At 44.2% G+C, this 18209-nt stretch overlaps 1 protein-coding gene across 2 annotated transcripts in view; it reads right to left on the bottom strand.

Moving 5' to 3' along the window:
* Window positions 1-18209, bottom strand: part of mmd2a (monocyte to macrophage differentiation-associated 2a) — a 106375-nt gene that overhangs the window by 35059 nt on the left and 53107 nt on the right. For both annotated transcript variants that reach the window (XM_068055801.1, XM_068055802.1), the window contains exon 2: window positions 17206-17287. In XM_068055801.1, the coding sequence (XP_067911902.1) occupies window positions 17206-17287 (82 nt within the window). The remainder of the gene's footprint in view (window positions 1-17205; window positions 17288-18209) is intronic.

The following is an 18209-nucleotide window of genomic DNA, read 5'->3' as shown; positions in this document are numbered from 1 at the left end:
TCATAATGTGGGTGTTTGTTAGCAGGAATCCCCCTGCTAGTAATCCATATCCCAACGTATCTCCCTGAGGAAACCGACACATTCAAAGTGTTTGGTTCATTTAACACATTTAGTCTAAAGTTACAATCAAATTCATTGCATAATTCATAGCCATTTTCTTGCCACTATTTCTGATCTGTAAACCTGTGGTAGGAGTGACATCTATACTGGGAACACTTGCAAATTTTAATAATAGATTTTTTTAAAATCTTAAGGGGAAATGTACAATATGCTGCATTTTATGAAGTGTTTTCAAAAATATGCCAAAAAATGACATCTGACTTTTGAAACATATTCTCTGGTAATTTAGAATGCTTTGCTTTGTTGAAAAATTTAGAATGTTTTAAAATTAACATTTAGAATGTTACGTTTTAACATTTTTGCAAACTTATCAGAAATTCAGAGTAATTCCCATGATCTGTTGTGCCAGGTCACGTTCACATGATGATTTTGTAGCTTCTTTTACTTTTGGAGTTGGATTATGGGTTTAAATGAAGCATCATTTTTAATCAGGTCAGAGGACTGCACATAATACATTTAGTTATACTATACCTGCCTGAAATAAGAGATGGGTTCTAAGGTACCTGTCACAAAAGAATCTAACTGAGCTACTCCCAGCACTGGCTATTATCAGTTCTACAGTTGTTAATATAATCAAATTATTAAGGTCAAAGTCAACTTAAAAATGCTTTCCCTACCCACATTTGGACTGCCAGCTAATATTTCCTTGCTATCATGAGGAACAACAGGTAAGTAGTGTTTTGAAGCATGGGGAAGGTTGGCATCTATTCCAGCTGAAATGTCTTCAGGCACAAAAGAAAGTTTATTTGAGGGTATCCTCTCCTTCCTCTAGTGGGAGAAACGTTACCCCACCCCCTGCGTCCCCCCGACCTCCCACTGCTTTATATCATGTCTCCCATACTCTCATATTCATTGTCTCCCACCCCAAGATGACAGAGGGAAAGACTTGCATTTATATAGCATCTTTCACAACGACAGGATGTCCCAAAGTGCATAACAGCCAATGAAGTACTATTTGAACTGTTACAATGTAGGAACTGTGGCAGCCAATTTTTGCACAGCAATGTCCCACAAATGGCAGTGTGATAATGATCTGTTTTGGTGATGTTGGTTGAATGTTGGCCAGTACACCAGGGAGAACGCCCCCAAGTGGTGCCACGGGACCTTTTACATCTACCTGAAAAGGCAAACGGGGCCTCAGTTTAACAAAGGGTTGTCCAACCTTTTCACCCTCTCTCTGTCCCCCCCTCTCTCTCTTTGTCTTACATATGGGGCTGGTGAGACAATTTTGGAAAGATAAAGGCATTAAAAATCTATCTTCCTATTAATCAAAATAACAACTGTACATTTTTGTGAAGAAGCTTTAATTGAGAAGATTAATTTATTGACTTACTTTCTCATCACTATGTTGAATGCCGATTTTCTGCGATACCTGGCATTTTTTTTTTGCTTGCACAAGGAGTCAATGCATGGCTGCACACTTCTTGGAGTGATGCGGCGTATTCCCGATAGATGTCCATCTGTCAGGAGTGATCGTGATCACTCTCTCTCCCTCTCTCTCTCATTCCCTGTGTTCCCCCTCTCTGTGTTGCTTCCCCTTGTTCTGTGTCCCCCTTCTCTTTATCCACCCCTCTGTCTCTCTCTGTCCCCCAGCTCTCTCTGTCTGTTCCCCCCTCTCTCTCTTACTCTGTCCCCCCTCTCTCTGTCCCCCTTCTTTTCCTGTCCCCCTTCTCTCTCTGTCCCCCCCTGACTCTCTGTCCCCCTCTCTCTGTCCCCCCCTCTCTCTCTTTGTCCCCCCCCTCTCTCTCTGTCCCCCCTCTCTCTCTCTCTCTGTCCCCCACCCACACCCGCCTCTCTCTCTATCCCCGCCTCTCTCTCTGTCCCCTGCTCTCTTCCCCCTTTCTCTCTGTGTTTTCTCTCTGTGTTCCCCCTTTCTCTCTCCCCCTCTCTCTCTCTTCCCCCCCGCCCCCCCTCTGTCTCCACCTCTCTCTCCCTCCCTTTTCTCTCTCTCTGCCCCCCCTCTCTCTCTGTCCCCTGTCTCTCTTTCTCCCTCTCTCTTTCCCTTTTCTCTCTCTCTCTCTCTCTGTCCCCTTTCCTCTGTCTCTCTCTCGCTCTGTCCCCCTCTCTCTCTGTCCTCCTCTGTCTCTTTCTCTCACTCTCTGCCCTCTGTCCTCTCCCTCTCTCTGTCCTCTCCCCTCTTTCTCTCTGTCCCCCTATCTCTGAGGGAATGGAACTGAGTGAATTGCTCTTTTGGAGAGCCAGTGCAGCCAAATGGCCTCCTTCAGCATTGTAACAATTCTGTGATTCCATCTGTCTCTCTCTGTCTCCTTCTCTCTCCCTGTCCCCTTTCATCTCCCTCTCTCTGTCTGCTTTTCTCTCTCTCTGACCCCTTTCTCTTTCTCTCTCTCGGACAGTTGCAGAGAATGGGTACGCTCAGCAGATGGTTGGTCAGTTTTTAAAACAAAAATCATGTTGTCAGTTTCACAGCTGACAGCTGCTTGGATTGGGAACAGTGGTTTCCCAACTTCGGGCCATTTCGGGGGTAAAAAAAAAGTCGGAACCTGCCAGAAAACCCTGAATCTGTCTGAAGTTGGGAAACCGCTGTTCCTGAGGTCAGCACCTGTCAACTACCTGGAGGTAGTAACTAAAGCCTGTAAGGAACTAGATAATGAAGTCAGCGTGACTAAGGGGAAGAGTAGGCAGGGAGCAGATGATGAACGCAAAGGGACTGGTGGTCTGAGGTGCATTTGTTTTAATGCAAGAAGTGTAGTAGGTAAGGCAGATGAACTTAGGGCCTGGATTAGTACCTGGGAGTATGATGTTATTGCTATTATTGAGACTTGGTTGAGGGAAGGGCATGATTGGCAACTAAATATCCCAGGATATCGATGCTTCTGGCGGGATAGAGAGGGAGGTAAAAGGGGTGGAGGAGTTGCAGTACTGGTCAAAGAGGATATCACAGCTGTGCTGAAGGAGGGCACTATGGAGGACTTGAGCAGTGAGGCAATATGGGCAGAACTCAGAAATAGGAAGGGTGCGGTAACAATGTTGGGGCTGTACTACAGGCCTCCCAACAGCGAGCGTGAGATAGAGGTACAAATATGTAAACAGATTATGGAAAGATGTAGGAACAACAGGGTGGTGGTGATAGGAGATTTTAATTTTCCCAACATTGACTGGGATTCACTTAGTGTTAGAGGTCTAGATGGAGCAGAATTTGTAAGGAGCATCCAGGAGAGTTTTCTAGAGTAGTATGTAAATAGTCCAACTCGGGAAGGGGCCATACTGGACCTGGTGTTGGGGAATGAGCCCGGCCAGGTGGTTGAAGTTTCAGTAGGGGACTACTTTGGGAATAGTGATCACAATTCCGTAAGTTTTAGAATACTCATGGACAAAGACGAGAGTGGTCCCAAAGGAAGAGTGCTAAATTGGGGGAAGGCCAACTATACCAAAATTCGGCAGGAGCTGGGGAATGTAGATTGGGAGCAGCTGTTTGAAGATAGATCCACATTTGATATGTAGGAGGCTTTTAAAGAGAGGTTGATTAGCGTGCAGGAGAGACATGTTCCTGTGAAAATGAGGGATAGAAATGGCAAGATTAAGGAACCATGGATGACAGGTGAAATTGTGAAACTAGCTAAGAGGAAAAAGGAAGCATACATAAGGTCTAGGCGGCTGAAGAAAGACGAAGCTTTGGAAGAAAATCGGGAATGTAGGACCAATCTGAAACGAGGAATTAAGAGGGCTAAAAGGGGTCATGAAATATCTTTAGCAAACAGGGTTAAGGAAAATCCCAAAGCCTTTTATTCATATATAAGGAGCAAGAGGGTAACTAGAGAAAGGATTGGCCCACTCAAGGACAAAGGAGGAAAATTATGCGTGGAGTCAGAGAAAATGGGTGAGATTCTAAACGAGTACTTTGCATCGGTATTCACCGAGGAGAGGGACATGACGGATGTTGAGGTTAGGAACAGATGTTTGATTACTCTAGGTCAAGTCGGCATAAGGAGGGAGGAAGTGTTGGGTATTCTAAAAGGCATTAAGGTGACAAGTCCCCAGGTCCGGATGGGATCTATCCCAGGTTACTGAGGGAAGCGAGAGAGGAAATAGCTGGGGCCTTAACAGATATCTTTGCAGCATCCTTAAACACGGGTGAGGTCCCGGAGGACTGGAGAATTGCTAATGTTGTCCCCTTGTTTAAGAAGGGTAGCAGGGATAATCCAGGTAACTATAGACCGGTGAGCCTGACGTCAGTGGTCGGGAAGCTGCTGGAGAAGATACTGAGGGATAGGATCTATTCCCATTTGGAAGAAAATGGGCTTATCAGTGATAGTTTTGTGCAGGGAAGGTCATGTCTTACCAACTTAATAGAATTCTTTGAGGAAGTGACAAAGTTGATTGATGAGGGAAGGGCTGTAGATGTCATATACATGGACTTCAGTAAGGCGTTTGATAAGGTTCCCCATTGTAGGTTGATGGAGAAAGTGAAGTCGCATGGGGTCCAGGGTGTACTAGCTAGATGGATAAAGAACTGGCTGGGCAACAGGAGACAGAGAGTAGCAGTGGAAGGGAGTTTCTCAAAATGGAAACGTGTGACCAGTGGTGTTCCACAGGGATCCGTGCTGGGACCACTGTTGTTTGTGATATACATAAATGATTTGGAGGAAAGTATAGGTGGTCTGATTAGCAAGTTTGCAGACGACACTAAGATTGGTGGAGTAGCAGATAGTGAAGGGGACTGTCAGAGAATACAGCAGAATATAGATAGATTGGAGAGTTGGGCAGAGAAATGGCAGATGGAGTTCAATCCGGGCAAATGCGAGGTGATGCATTTTGGAAGATCCAATTCAAGAGTGAACTATACAATAAATGGAAAAGTCCTGGGGAAAATTGATGTACAGAGAGATTTGGGTGTTCAGGTCCATTGTTCCCTGAAGGTGGCAACGAAGGTCAATAGAGTGGTCAAGAAGGCATACGGCATGCTTTCCTTCATCGGACGGGGTATTGAGTACAAGAGTTGGCAGGTCATGTTACAGTTGTATAAGACTTTGGTTCGGCCACATTTGGAATACTGCGTGCAGTTCTGGTCGCCACATTACCAAAAGGATGTAGATGCTTTGGAGAGGGTGCAGAGGAGGTTCACCAGGATGTTGCCTGGTATGGAGGGCGCTAGCTATGAAGAGAGGTTGAGTAGATTAGGATTATTTTCATTAGAAAGACGGAGGTTGAGGGGGGACCTGATTGAGGTGTACAAAATCATGAGAGGTATAGACAGGGTGGTTAGCAAGAAGCTTTTTCCCAGAGTGGGGGATTCAATTACTAGGGGTCACGAGTTCAAAGTGAGAGGGGAAAAGTTTAGGGGGGATATGCGTGGAAAGTTCTTTACGCAGAGGGTGGTGGGTGCCTGGAACGCGTTGCCAGCGGAGGTGGTAGACGCGGGCACGATAGCGTCTTTTAAGATGTATCTAGACAGATACATGAATGGGCAGGAAGCAAAGAGATACAGACCCTTAGAAAATAGGCGACAGGTTTAGATAGAGGATCTGGATCGGCGCAGGCTTGGTGGGCCGAAGGGCTTGTTCCTGTGCTGTAATTTTCTTTGTTCTTTGTTCTTTGGAGCTTGAACCCACAACCTTCTGCCTCAGAGGCAAGAGTGCTACCTCTGAGCCACAGCTGGCCTCTTTATTTATTTTGATTTGCTTTAATATCCGAGGATTGATTTTTCACAACTCTTTTCCGCATCATACATCGTTTGTCTTCTCCTCTCTGTTTGGGTGTTCCTTCGCCATATTGCTTGTGCAACGCTGTGGATGGTGGCCTGCTCCTCACCTATACCAATACATCTCCTGAACTGGCTATCCAAAAGTACATGAAAATCAGCCCGAGCTGAGACATAATTCCAATTCATTGAATTCTCCCTCTTTTACTTTCGATATGAGCAACTTGAGGAACAGGGGACTGTTGGGCACAAATCTAAAGCCAGCATTGCAAAGAAGAGCACATGGAGAGTTCTATTGCAGCACTATGGAACTTTGAAAAGTGACATTCGTATTTCTGTCACTGCACAAATTGTTACTTATCACTGCCTGTCACGCACCCCTTTTAGAAGCAGAGCTCATTATCACTTATCTTCATCATAGAACAGAGAAGTAAATTGGACCGCATTGATTATTAATGAGCCTCCCTCAGCATCTCACAGTCTCAGTGAGTACCTCAGCTGGCAAATTAATGAGTCAATAATGTGATGGCGGGTGCCTGCTCCTCATATTAAAGGATGCAGGAACCTGAGGCCTTCAGTGCGCTGGATGTGCGTGTTAGAGATTAAAATTGAGAAATATTAGAGGAATTTATCTTGCACAAAATGAATTTCTATATAATGTTCCATGTTATATTAAACTCTATAGTTAAATATAGCTGACAGTGATTAACAATACAATTTCTGTACAGAGGTCACGAGCAGCCTGTTTCTGGATCAGGTTGCACCTTTTTACATTTAGGGCTTAGTTTATCTGCAACTAACTACAATAATACATTCTATACCTTGTTAACCCTAAACAAAAGTCTTGGGACATCGGAGAGACAAATGTTTGGAACACCATGAACCACTTGATAAGAATGGTGAGAATTGGCAGAAAGTTCGACAAGATCATGTAAAATTATGCAGTTAGAAGGACAGAAAATTGGCACAATTGTAATGGAGATTGGGAGATGAGGAAGGCAGACAGTTGAAGGGTTGAGTTCATGGACTGTAACGTATGTATCTTATGTGGCAAAGCATCATTTGTAATCTTGGTGTTGGCCGTATGTAACATTTAATTTTTAAGAAACTGCAAGTAGTTGCTTGGTAGTACAGCACTTTAGTATTTCTGAAAGAAGAGACATGCTGTCAAAACTTTTTGTCTTGCAGTCATCGGGACAGAGGCAAGGATGCCAAATTTCAAGGGCAGCAACAATTTATACTGCATGAGAAAAAGGGGTGCTGTTTGGTCGGCAAGTCGACTCTGATTGGTCGAGGCATTACCATGGAGAATGCACCAGGGAACTATTATCCCTCACGCTTTTGTTTAGTTCAAAAAAGGTGCAAAGCCTGTACATGTTCCTTTTGTCTGCAGAGGACAGGTCTCTGCTTATCATATATGTAGCTTCGAGCAAGCATAAGTGAGCCACATTACAAGTCCAACTGATAATCTTAAATTGGTTGTTAGTGTAATTCTTTGCACACTAAGGATTGTTTAGCAAATGCTGTCCAATTGTGGAATCACATTTAACATTAGACATTATGTTCTGAGTTTGCAAGCAGGGGCCGTTTGAGTACGGTCAGTACTCTGTCTATTGGGAACAGCCGAAGGGACATGCTATTTGATACAATCCGCCAGTCGTTGGGACATATGTCCTACGTACCTGGCATCACACCGGCATTGGAATTCATAAACCACATTTCTCATTTGTGCAGTGGGCAGGATGTCTTTTTGGCTTTATGGCAGCATCCTGTTAGTAGAAAATACCACTTGTGTTGCTATTGAAAGGGCTAGCATTTTGAGATACCTTACCCTTCCTCTGCAGGCAAATGGAACAAGTCCAGGCTTTGCAACATTTTTGAATTTAAAAAAAAAAGCATGTGGGAGAGCAAAAGTTCCCTGGTGCATTCTGCATGGTAGCACCTCGATCAATCTGAGTCAACTTGCCAACCAATCTGCATCCCTATTCTCATGCAGTGTCAATTGTTGCTCCCTTTAAAATTTGGCATTCTTACATCTGTCCTGATGAGTGCAAGACAAAAAGCTTCGACAGTTTGTTTCTTCTTTTAGCAATAAACTGCAAGTGTTTAATTCCATGTCCAAGAACTCATTCTTGGCATTTTCTTCTTCTTCTTTGGCCTCCTTGTCTCGAGAGACAATTGGTAAGTGCCTGGAGGTGGTCAGTGGTTTGTGAAGCAGTGCCTGGACTGGCTATAATGGCCAAGTCTCGAGTGACAGACTCTTCCACAGGTGCTGCAGATAAAATTGGTTGTCGGGGCTGTTACATAATTGGCTCTCTCCTTGCGCTTCTGTCTTTTTTCCTGCCAACAGTTAAGTCTCTTTGACTCGCCTGTCTTTAGCCCTGCCTTGGCATTTAGGTAATATATTATTATAAAAATACATTTCTAACACGTTCAGTTCAGCCAACTGTAGGCAACCATCACCTATGGTACTAGGTTTCTGCACACAATGGGCTGAATTTTATGGGCCCTTAGAAGATGGGCTGGGAGGTGGGGGGGCAGGCTATAAAATAGCAAGGGAAGGTGGGGGGGTTGGAGTGCCTGTCACTTTCCCGACACTATGTGATTTTGTGAGGGGCGGGGAAGGCAGAAGACGGCCTTCCTGCCCAGAGGCCAATTAATGGCCATTTAAAGGCCTCTTCTTGCTGCCGCTGGTATTTTACCAGTGGCTGGTGGGAGCCCCGCCACATGGCAAGGGCACCCAGTAATAGAAGGTGACCTACCTCCCTGTGGGCTTGGGGGGGGGGGCTTGGGGTGGCCTCCTCCGTGGTCAATCTGTGGCCCATGGAAGGCCCCCGCATGGCAAAGGCTGCCCCATCGCAAGCAACCACCCAGGCCTTAATGGCTCCCTTCCCCTTCACCGGAGCCTGCCAGACTGGCCCTGGTGAGCCTGCCCCACTTACCTGAGGTCTGGGCCTCCAGCTCTGCTCCTGGTCCCAGGCCTCCTGCAGTACCAGCAGTGGCCACCGCTCCTGGTGACACTGCCTGTACTACTGAACTGCCGACCATCTGATTGGCTGCCAACTCTTGGAGGTGGGTTTCCCGTGCTTAAAGGGAGGGGGACCCCAAAGATGGGAAGTTAATTGGCTGCCTCCCATGGAATTCAGCCAGGGATCCAAACAGAGCTGAGGTGGGGTCACCCCCTGCCTTCTGGCCCGTCTCCTGGACCCCCACCATTAAGGTAAAATTCAGCCCGATGTGTGCACTAGGCTCATGAGTGCCATAAAATATTTCACAATTTGAGGGAAGCACAGTGGCGCAGTGGTTAGCACTGCAGCCTCACAGCTCCAGTGACCCAGGTTCAGTTCTGGGTACTGCCTGTGCAGAGTTTGCAAGTCTCCCTGTGACCGTGTGGGTTTCCTCCTGGTGCTCTGGTTTCCTCCCACAGCCAAAGACTTGTGGGTTGATAGGTAAATTGGCCATTGTTAATTGCCCTTAGTTTAGGTAGGAGAATGATGGGGATGTGATAGGGAATATGGGATTAAAGTAGGGTTAGTATAAATGGGTGGTTGTTGGTCGGCACAGACTCAGTGGGCTGAAGGGCCAGTTTCAGTGCTGTATGACTCTAATTAGGGGACCATTATGAAACTGGAGTACCTCAGCAGAGTTATATAGAATTACATAGAATATAGAACACATACACAGGCCATTTGGCCCAACTAGTCTCAGCTGATATGTACACTACCATTCTACCTATTTCATCTCAGTCTTTCACCATATCTTTCTATTCCCTTTTCTTTCATATTCTGTGCAGTACCTTATCAAAGGCCTTTTGAAAATCCAAGTATGTGACATCCCCTTGTCTATTCTTTCTGTTATGCATCAAAGAATTCTATCAGGTTAATTAAGCATGACTCAGCCTTTTGGAATCCATGCTGACTAATTTATGTTATATTTTCTGTTTCTAGATGCTATTCTATCCCCTTGTTTAGTATATATTAGATCTTTCCTACTGCTGGCACTAAGGTGACTGGTCCCTTTTTGTATATAGGAACAACTTTAGCTGTCCACCAGTCCTGACACTATCCTCTCTTCTATGGAACTTCTATATATAATAATGCCCTTGCTATCTCCTCCCTAATTTCCATGAGTTATACATGGCTGCATACCTTCCGGACCTGAGGTTTTCTCCTGTTTGGTTGTCAATTATTTTCTCCCTTTCTCTCCTGATGATATTAATATTCTTTTTAAGCAAGTTTTCTAGTGAAGTTACCTTCTTCAGTAAAAACTGAGGCAAAGTAGTTATTCAACACTTCTGCCATTTCTCTTTCATTACTATTATAAAAGCAGTTATGGACAGGTAAAAACCATTTGGTCCATCCAGCCTGCCTCATACTATTGTGATGTGTATCACAATATATATACTCTTGACCCCACCCAAAACTATGTGATTTCCTGGGACAAGCTAAAAACCAAGGTCAATTTGGGGAAGAAAATATGGGGAATTCTTCTTCGACCCATCTAGGCAATCAAAACTATCATGCTCAGCCTTTACTGGCCCTATCCCTACAGTAATTTTCCTTTTATTTATTTGTCTCTCTCCCCCTCCTGCACCACCTCCTTCCCAACTCTGAAAATTCTATGGGCAATTTAGCAGTACTCCAATGGGTGTCGCCATCCAATATTACGGCTCCACCCCTCTCCCTCAGCATGTCCAGGGCTTTATGAGTGAGCCAGATGTTTATTTAAATGAGCTGTCCTCACATTCGCGGACAAATTCAGCTCAGTTGTGTGCAGGTGCTTACAGGACCCAACGAGCAGTGACCCCTAGAGAACAGTGTCGGAACACCTCATCGGCCCCAATGACATCAGTTCATTTGAAGGATACTTGGTCACAGAAACAGTGCAGCTGAACAAGTATTATTCTCTGTAATAAATAACGTGATTTACTTGCTGCTCATTTTCCATCCATGCTCCTTTGATGAATAAATGCTGCTGTTAAACCTTCTTGTAAAGTATAAAGTTTCATTGTGATGTTAAAGGTTGTATTCTGAGCAGAACTTATAGTACATAAAGTAGAGATTCTGCATTGTTCAGTGGAATTATCTTATGTGTTCAAAATAAAAAGAGAAGGAAGACTTGCACTTTTCACAACCTCAGGAGGTCCCAAAGCACTTCACAGCCAATGACATACTTTTGAAGTAAGTCACTGTTGTAATGTAGGAAATCCGAACTCTCTAGCCATTAGCCCTCCATTCACCACAACATCTTTACAGTTGCTAATCTGCCCAACCACACACTCACCTCCACCTTTGAACCCTTAGTCCCTGATGCAGCCTTCATCTCTGCTCTCTTAAGTCCAAGGGACACAGACATGAATGTATATTGGTGTAACTTATTTAGCCATTCACCGTCAGATCTGGCTGGACCACGTAAAGCACTACTGGTCCTACTCTCGTCTGCCAAAACTTCTCATTATTCCAGGATCATCCTGGAATGCAAAGATAATCGCCAGCTTCTTTTCTTTACTGCAAACAGTTTTCTTAAACCCCTTTTCCCTATCTCCTCTGTTCTCATCTCCTACCAAATGTGAGGAGCTCATGGACTTCTTTGTCACTAAGACTGAGACCATCTGTTCAGCTGTCTCTGCCACTTCCATCCTTTCCTTCCACTTGCCCACTGGGCCTAACTAAGTTTCTCCTGCCCTAGCCCTGAACTTGCATCTTATTCTAGTTTCTCTAGCTCCTGTCATACTTTCTCCAAGCTTATTTTGTCGATGAGGTCCATCTCCTGCTCCCTCCATCCTATTCTCACTAAACTGCTGACCACACAGATTCCCTAACTGCTCCCCATATTAGCTGATATTGTGAATGGGCCTCTCTCCTCAGGCACTGTCCCTCTCTTTTTCAAATCTACCATCATCACCCCTCTCCTCAAAAAAAAAGAACCATGATCTCTCTATCCTTGCAAACTACTGTCCCATCTCCAACCTCCCTTTCCTCTTCACAGTCCTTAAGGTGCTATCGTTTCCCAAATCTGTTCATCTTTCCCACATCTCCACATTTGAAACCCTCCAATCAGGTTTCTGCCCTGCCACCTTACCTAAAAAGCTTTTATAAAAGTCACAAATGATATCCAACGTTACTGTACAAGGGTAAACTATCCCATCTCACCCTTCTCGATCTGTCTGCATCCTGTCATAGGGTTAATGACACCATCCTCCTCCAATGCCTCTCCTCCGTCATCCAGCTGCCCTAGACTGTATTCGCCTGGTTCCATTTTTATTTATTCAGTCATAGCCAGAGAATTACCCAGGATGGCTTCTCTTCCCGTTCCCACACAGTTATCTCTGGTGCCCCGCAAGGATCTATCCTCAGCACCTTCTTATTTCTCATCGACATACTGCCCCTCGGCGACAGCATCTGAGAATACAGCACTGGTTTCCACTTGCACCCTGACAACATCCAGCTCTACCTTCCCACCACCTCTCTCGAACCCTCCACTGTCTCTAAACTGTCAGACTGCTTGTTCAACATCCAGCACTGGATGAGCAGAAATTTCCTCCACAAACTTCACTTCCTAGCCACGGACTCCCTCCCTCTTCCTGGCAACTATTTGAGGCAGTGCCAGACAGTTCGCAGCTGTGGTGTTTTATTTGACCTAGACATGAGCTTCTGACATCACTAAGGCTGCTTTTTTCCACCTCCATAACATTGCCCGACTCCACTCCTTCCTCAGCTCTGCTGCTGAAACTCTCAACCATGCCTTTGTCATTCGAGACTTGATTATTCCAACACACTCCCGGCTGGCTTCCCATCTTTCGCTCTTCACAAACATGAGGTCATCCAAAACTCTGCTGCCCATGTCCTTACTCGCACCAAGTCCCGTTCACTTATCACACCTTTGTTCGCTGATCTACATTGTCTTCTGGTTAAGAAACACCTTGATTTTAAAATTCTCATCATTTTTCAAATCCCTCCATGACCTCACTTGTCCCTAACTTTGTAACTCCCTCTAGCCCCACAACCCTCTGAGATATCTGCGCTCATCCAATTCTGGCCTCTTTCTCATCCCTGATATTAATCGCTCTACCACTGGGGGCCCTAAGCCTCCTTCCCTAAACCCTTTCACCTCTCTCCTCTTTTTTCTCCTTTAAGATAGTCCTTAAACCCTACCTCTTTGACTAAATTTTAGGTCATCTGCCCGAATATTTCCTTTTGCTGTTTGGCGTCAAATTTTGTGTGATAATACTCCTGTGAAGCGCCTTACTACATTAAAGCTGCTATATAAATACAAGTCCTTGTATGAGTTAGTGCAGGAAATTATGCAAAGGATGTAGGATAATGTGCAATTTCATTGATCGTTTGGTTAAAAATAAAAACTGATTCAAATGACAGAGAAGAGGAAGGACTTGCAGTTTATCTACTGATCTTTGAACAAAATGACAATCACAGAGCAGGCACAATTTCCCTTTGCACCCCTCCTCTCCTCTCCCCCCCGTGTCTCCCCCCCCACCCCACCCCCAACAGGCAATTTTCGACATAATTCAAACCACAACCATCTATGTAATGATAAGCAGCAGACAACAGTGACATCACTATAATCTCAATACTGCTAATGGTCTGTTGTTTATCCTCTTCAGCTCTCACTTACTCCAACTTGACAAATATAATCCACTTGATTAATATTAAATCAGTTGATTTACTTTAGATTTTAAACAGAGCTGTTCTCTCGCTTCTAAAGGTTAATAAATTATTCACTGATAATTTTGTTCAGAATTCTAAAGTATAAACAGCTGCCAGATGGGAAGCAGTAGGGTTCTAATGTTAAATGTCTCTAATCTCTTTTCAGTCTCATACAAATTGATCTGGGCTGGGTCTGACTCTGTATCACTGGATGCTGCATGTCTGTCAGAATCTGGGGTATCTGTAATTCTCACTCATTTCTAACCACTACCACTGGATTTTTTCCCCGTGAAAAATTATAATCCCCTTTCTGTGCATCACACAGTGAATAAATATGTATGCCACAGCTTCACTCCAATTCAATGAGATTTAAACCACCTCATTTTTTCTCAAACCATTCTTCACTGCATCTCATTTTAGTGTCTGTGCAGCCAAAATCGAGTGCACAATCTTACTGTTTCCTGTTATATGACTTGACTCTAAGGGAATTAAGGGATATGGGGATCAGGTGGGCAAGAGGAATTGAGGTCAAAGTTCAGCCATGATCTTATTAAATGGCAGAGCAGGTTCGAAGAGCCATATGGCCAACTCCAGCTCCTATTTCTTATCTTATCTAGCACTCAACTGTGTGAAGAGGATTGAAACATTTTGGTGTGATAAGACACTATATAAATGCAACAACAACAGCAGCTTGCATTTATATTGACCTTTAATGCAGTAAAACATCACAAGCACTTTACAGGAACGTTATCAGACAATATTTGGCACTGAACCACATAAAGAGATATAAGGGTAGTTTTTTTTATTATTCTTTCATGGGATTTGGGCGTCGTTGGCTAGGCCAACATTTATTGTCCATCCCTAATCGCCCTTGAGAAGGTGGTGGTGAGCTGCCTTCTTGAACTGCAGTAGTCCATGAGGTGTAGGTACACCCACAGTGCTGTTAGGAAGGGAGTTCCAGTTTTTTGACACAGCGACACTGAAGGAATGGAGATGTAGTTCCACATCAGGATGGTGTGTGGCTTGGAGGGGGATTTGCAGGTGGTGGTGTTCCCATGCATCTGCTGCCCTTGTCCTTCTAGGTAGTAGAAGTCACGGGTTTGGAAGGTGCTGTCGAAGGAGCCATGGTGTGTTGCTGCAGTGCTTGTAGATGTTACATACTGTTGTCACTGTGCGTCAGTGGTGGAGGGAGTGAATGTTTAAGATGGTGGATGGGGTGCCAATCAACCAGGCTGTTTTGTCCTGGTGTCGAGCTTCTTGAGTGTTGTTGGAGCTGCACTCATCCAAGCAAGTGGAGAGTATTCCATCACACTCCTGACTTGTGCCTTGTAGATGATGGACAGGCTTTGGGGAGTCAGGAGGTGAGTTACTCACTACAGAATTCCCAGCCTCTGACCTGCTCTTGTAGCCACAGTACTTATATGGCTACTCCAATTCAGTTTCTGGTCAATGGTAACCCCCAGGATGTTGATAGTGGGGGATTCAGCAATGGTAATGCCATCGAATGTCAAGGGGAGATGGTTGGATTCTCTCTTGTTGGAGATTGTCATTGTCTGGCACTTGTATGGCACAAATGTTATTTGAAAATTATCAGCCCAAACCTGAATTCTGTCCAGATCTTGCTGCATATGGACATGGGCTGCTTCAGTATCTGAGGTGTCCCAAATGGTGCTGAACATTGTGCAATCATCAGCGAACATCCCCACTTCTAACCTTAGGACCTTATGATGGAGGGAAGGTCATTAATGAAGCAGCTGACGATGGTTGGGACGAAAACAAAAGCTTGATCAAAGATGTAGAATTTAAGAAGTGACTTAAAGGAGAACAGTGCTGCAGGGAGGTTTAAGGAGGGAATGGTAGAGTGAAGGAAGTTGCTGAGACCAGAATTGGAAGACTGTAGAGATTTCGAACGGTTGTTGGGATATGGATTTGAATACCAGGATAAAAATTTTAAAATGCAGTCTGTACCATAACATTTTATTACAAATACAATTCCTGTCACGTGATCCCATCCTTCACTTCAGATAATTTCCCCCAACACCTACCCCCCCTGAAAACTCCAAAACTGAATGAAATGGTCCTAAGTCTTCGGAATATAACACTTGGAGGGACATTATGCTGTTTTATAAAAGCATTGTACTCAACAGTTTTTATATTGAATCTACAGAAATGATGACTGCCATAATATTTATCTTGGCCAAGCTATCAAGGATTCAATCGTTTGCATAATTCACATTTTACATCGAGGTTAATGTTCTTTATAAGCTCGCAGTGACTGTCTGGAGAAGTGGATTTTATTTTTCCCCATTTCCTCCCCTTCTCTCCTGACTGATGAAAGTTCTTTGTACATTGAGTGTCCACCACACCTCCTTCCAAAAGGCCATTCTTCCTGATCGACCTTGACAGTATTGGCAGGCAATTCAACATAAATAATACATGGATAGAATCCCCCAATCGGCATTTTATTATTAATGATTTTACTTTGTATGATACCATTTCACTTTATTTTTCTTTAGGTTGCCCTGTACTTAAGGAGACTGTACTTAAGTAGAGAGGGTGCACAGGAGATTCACTAGAATGAGTGACTTCAGTTATGCTGAGAGACTAGAGAAGCTGGGATTGCTCTCCTTAGAGCAGATAAGAGTAAGGAGATGTTTAATAGAGGTGTTCAAAATCATGAAAGGCACTGATGGAGTAAATAAGTAGAAACTGTTTGCAGTGGCAGGAGAGTCACAAAGAACACAGATTTAAGGTAATTAGCAGAAGAACCTGATGGGAGATGAGAAGAATTTTTTTTACATAGCAGTTTGTTACAACCTGGAAGGCACTACCTGGAAAGGTGGTCGAAACAGATTCAATAATAACATACAAAAGGAAACTGGATAAATACATGAAGGGGAAAAAAGTTACAGGGTTATGGGGAAAGGGCTGGGGAGTGGGACCAATTGGATAGCTCTTTCAAAGAGCCAGCACAGGCACAGTAGGCCGAATGGCCTCCTCCTCTGCTATTTGATTCTAATCTATGACACACGTTTAGTTTGCTTTCTTCGAACAAGAAACAACGAAATTCCTGCACTGATCAAGGTTGAAGAATGCAAGTCCTGAGAAATCGAGCATTTTCACATTTCAGACAATGAGTAGCAGCCATAGTGTAGAACGGGGCAATTTTAACCTTATGGGATTGGGCGGAATGATGTTTTTACACCCCTCCCAATTTTCATCTGCATTGAAGTTAACGGACAGTAATGTTGAGCAAGATGTAAATCCACCATTTCACCCGACCCTACGAGTTTCCTGCCTGGTGAGCTCGGTTCTAATAACTGCTTTATGCTTCAGAGTAATTCTCCCTCTCTGTTGACCCAACAACAAGTCTTAAACTCTGACTTAGGTGAGGACACCTACTGTACCAGTGTGACATTTACCATTCCAGTGACATCTTTGATTAAAATTGTCAGTTAGTGCAAATTATGCATCTTGGGCAAAAGCTAATAATAATCAAGGTTCAGACTAACTAAACTCATTTTACATAGGGCCCTAACAAACAACAAACAGGGGAGATTTTTAATCTGTCAGGCTGACTTTGAACTCAGAAAATGAGACTGCTACCCATTGAGCCACCAGTTCTTTCAGCACTGGTTCTATCCTTCAGAGCACATTTGCTGTCAGGTTATCAATTGTTATTCTTTTAACCAATCACATTTCTGTTTTAATCATTTAGATGACATTCAATGAATTAGAAATATCACACTACATGTAACTTACTGCATGGGTGGCACAGTTTGCTGCGTGTTCGTACTCTGTGGGTTCATATCTTCGATTGGCAGGCACTCTGTTATTCATAAACCTGTAAAGAAAAATAAATGGTTCGATTAGTCTTTCTCCTCTATGCCCAGGTCAGACGACCGATTTACATGTCAGGACTGCTACGGACCTCCACCAGAGTTTCCTCTGGCTTTGCCCTGCCCAGGCATAGTTCACCATCTTTCAGGTCCGAATACCTACGCTCGTGCTCCACCTCCCCACCGGAATGGGTGCGTTCACTGCGCGGGGCAGCGGGATCCCAGCTCGGTTGGCCCGCGCCGACTTTCACTTTCATTGCGCCATGGGGTTTTGTGACACCCTTTGACTCGTGCGTTTGGTAGACTTCTTGGTCCGTGTCACTGGACTAGTAATCCACAGCTCAGGCTAATGTTCTGGGGACACAGGTTCGAATCCCACCACAGCAGATGGTGAAATTTGAATTCAATTAATAAATCTGGAATTGAAAGCTCGTCTCAATATTGGTGCCATGAAACTATCATCGATTGTCATAAAAACCCACCTGGTTCACGAATATCCTTTGGGGAAGGAAATCTGCCGTCCTTACCTGGTCTGGCCTACATGTGACTCCAGACCCACAGCAATGTGGTTGGCTCTTAAATGCTCTCAGAAATGGCCTAGCAAGTCACTCAGTTTAAGGGCAATTAGGGATGGACAAGAAATGCCGACCGAGCTAGCGACACCCACATCCCACAAAAAACAAATGAAAAAAAAAACTTGATCTGTAACAGGCCATCTCAGCAGAAGGTAGCTTTCTCTTGACTTAATTATTTTGCATTTATGCCATTTCCCAACTGCTCCCTTTTTCCTCCTCCTTTTCCTCACATGGCTGCTTCCCTTCGAACTGTTGCAGCTGGACTCAGCTGTTAACCGAGCAGCAAGATGTTTATTCTCTGGTTTGGTGTTAGAACATAAGAAGTAAAAGCAGAATTAGTTCATTCAGCCCT

The sequence above is a fragment of the Heterodontus francisci genome, chromosome 24 (assembly GCF_036365525.1).
Source record: "Heterodontus francisci isolate sHetFra1 chromosome 24, sHetFra1.hap1, whole genome shotgun sequence".
Classification (NCBI taxonomy): Eukaryota; Metazoa; Chordata; class Chondrichthyes; order Heterodontiformes; family Heterodontidae; genus Heterodontus; species Heterodontus francisci.
The sequence above is the reverse complement of the archived record's forward strand: the minus strand, read 5'-3'. Positions and strand labels throughout refer to the sequence as shown.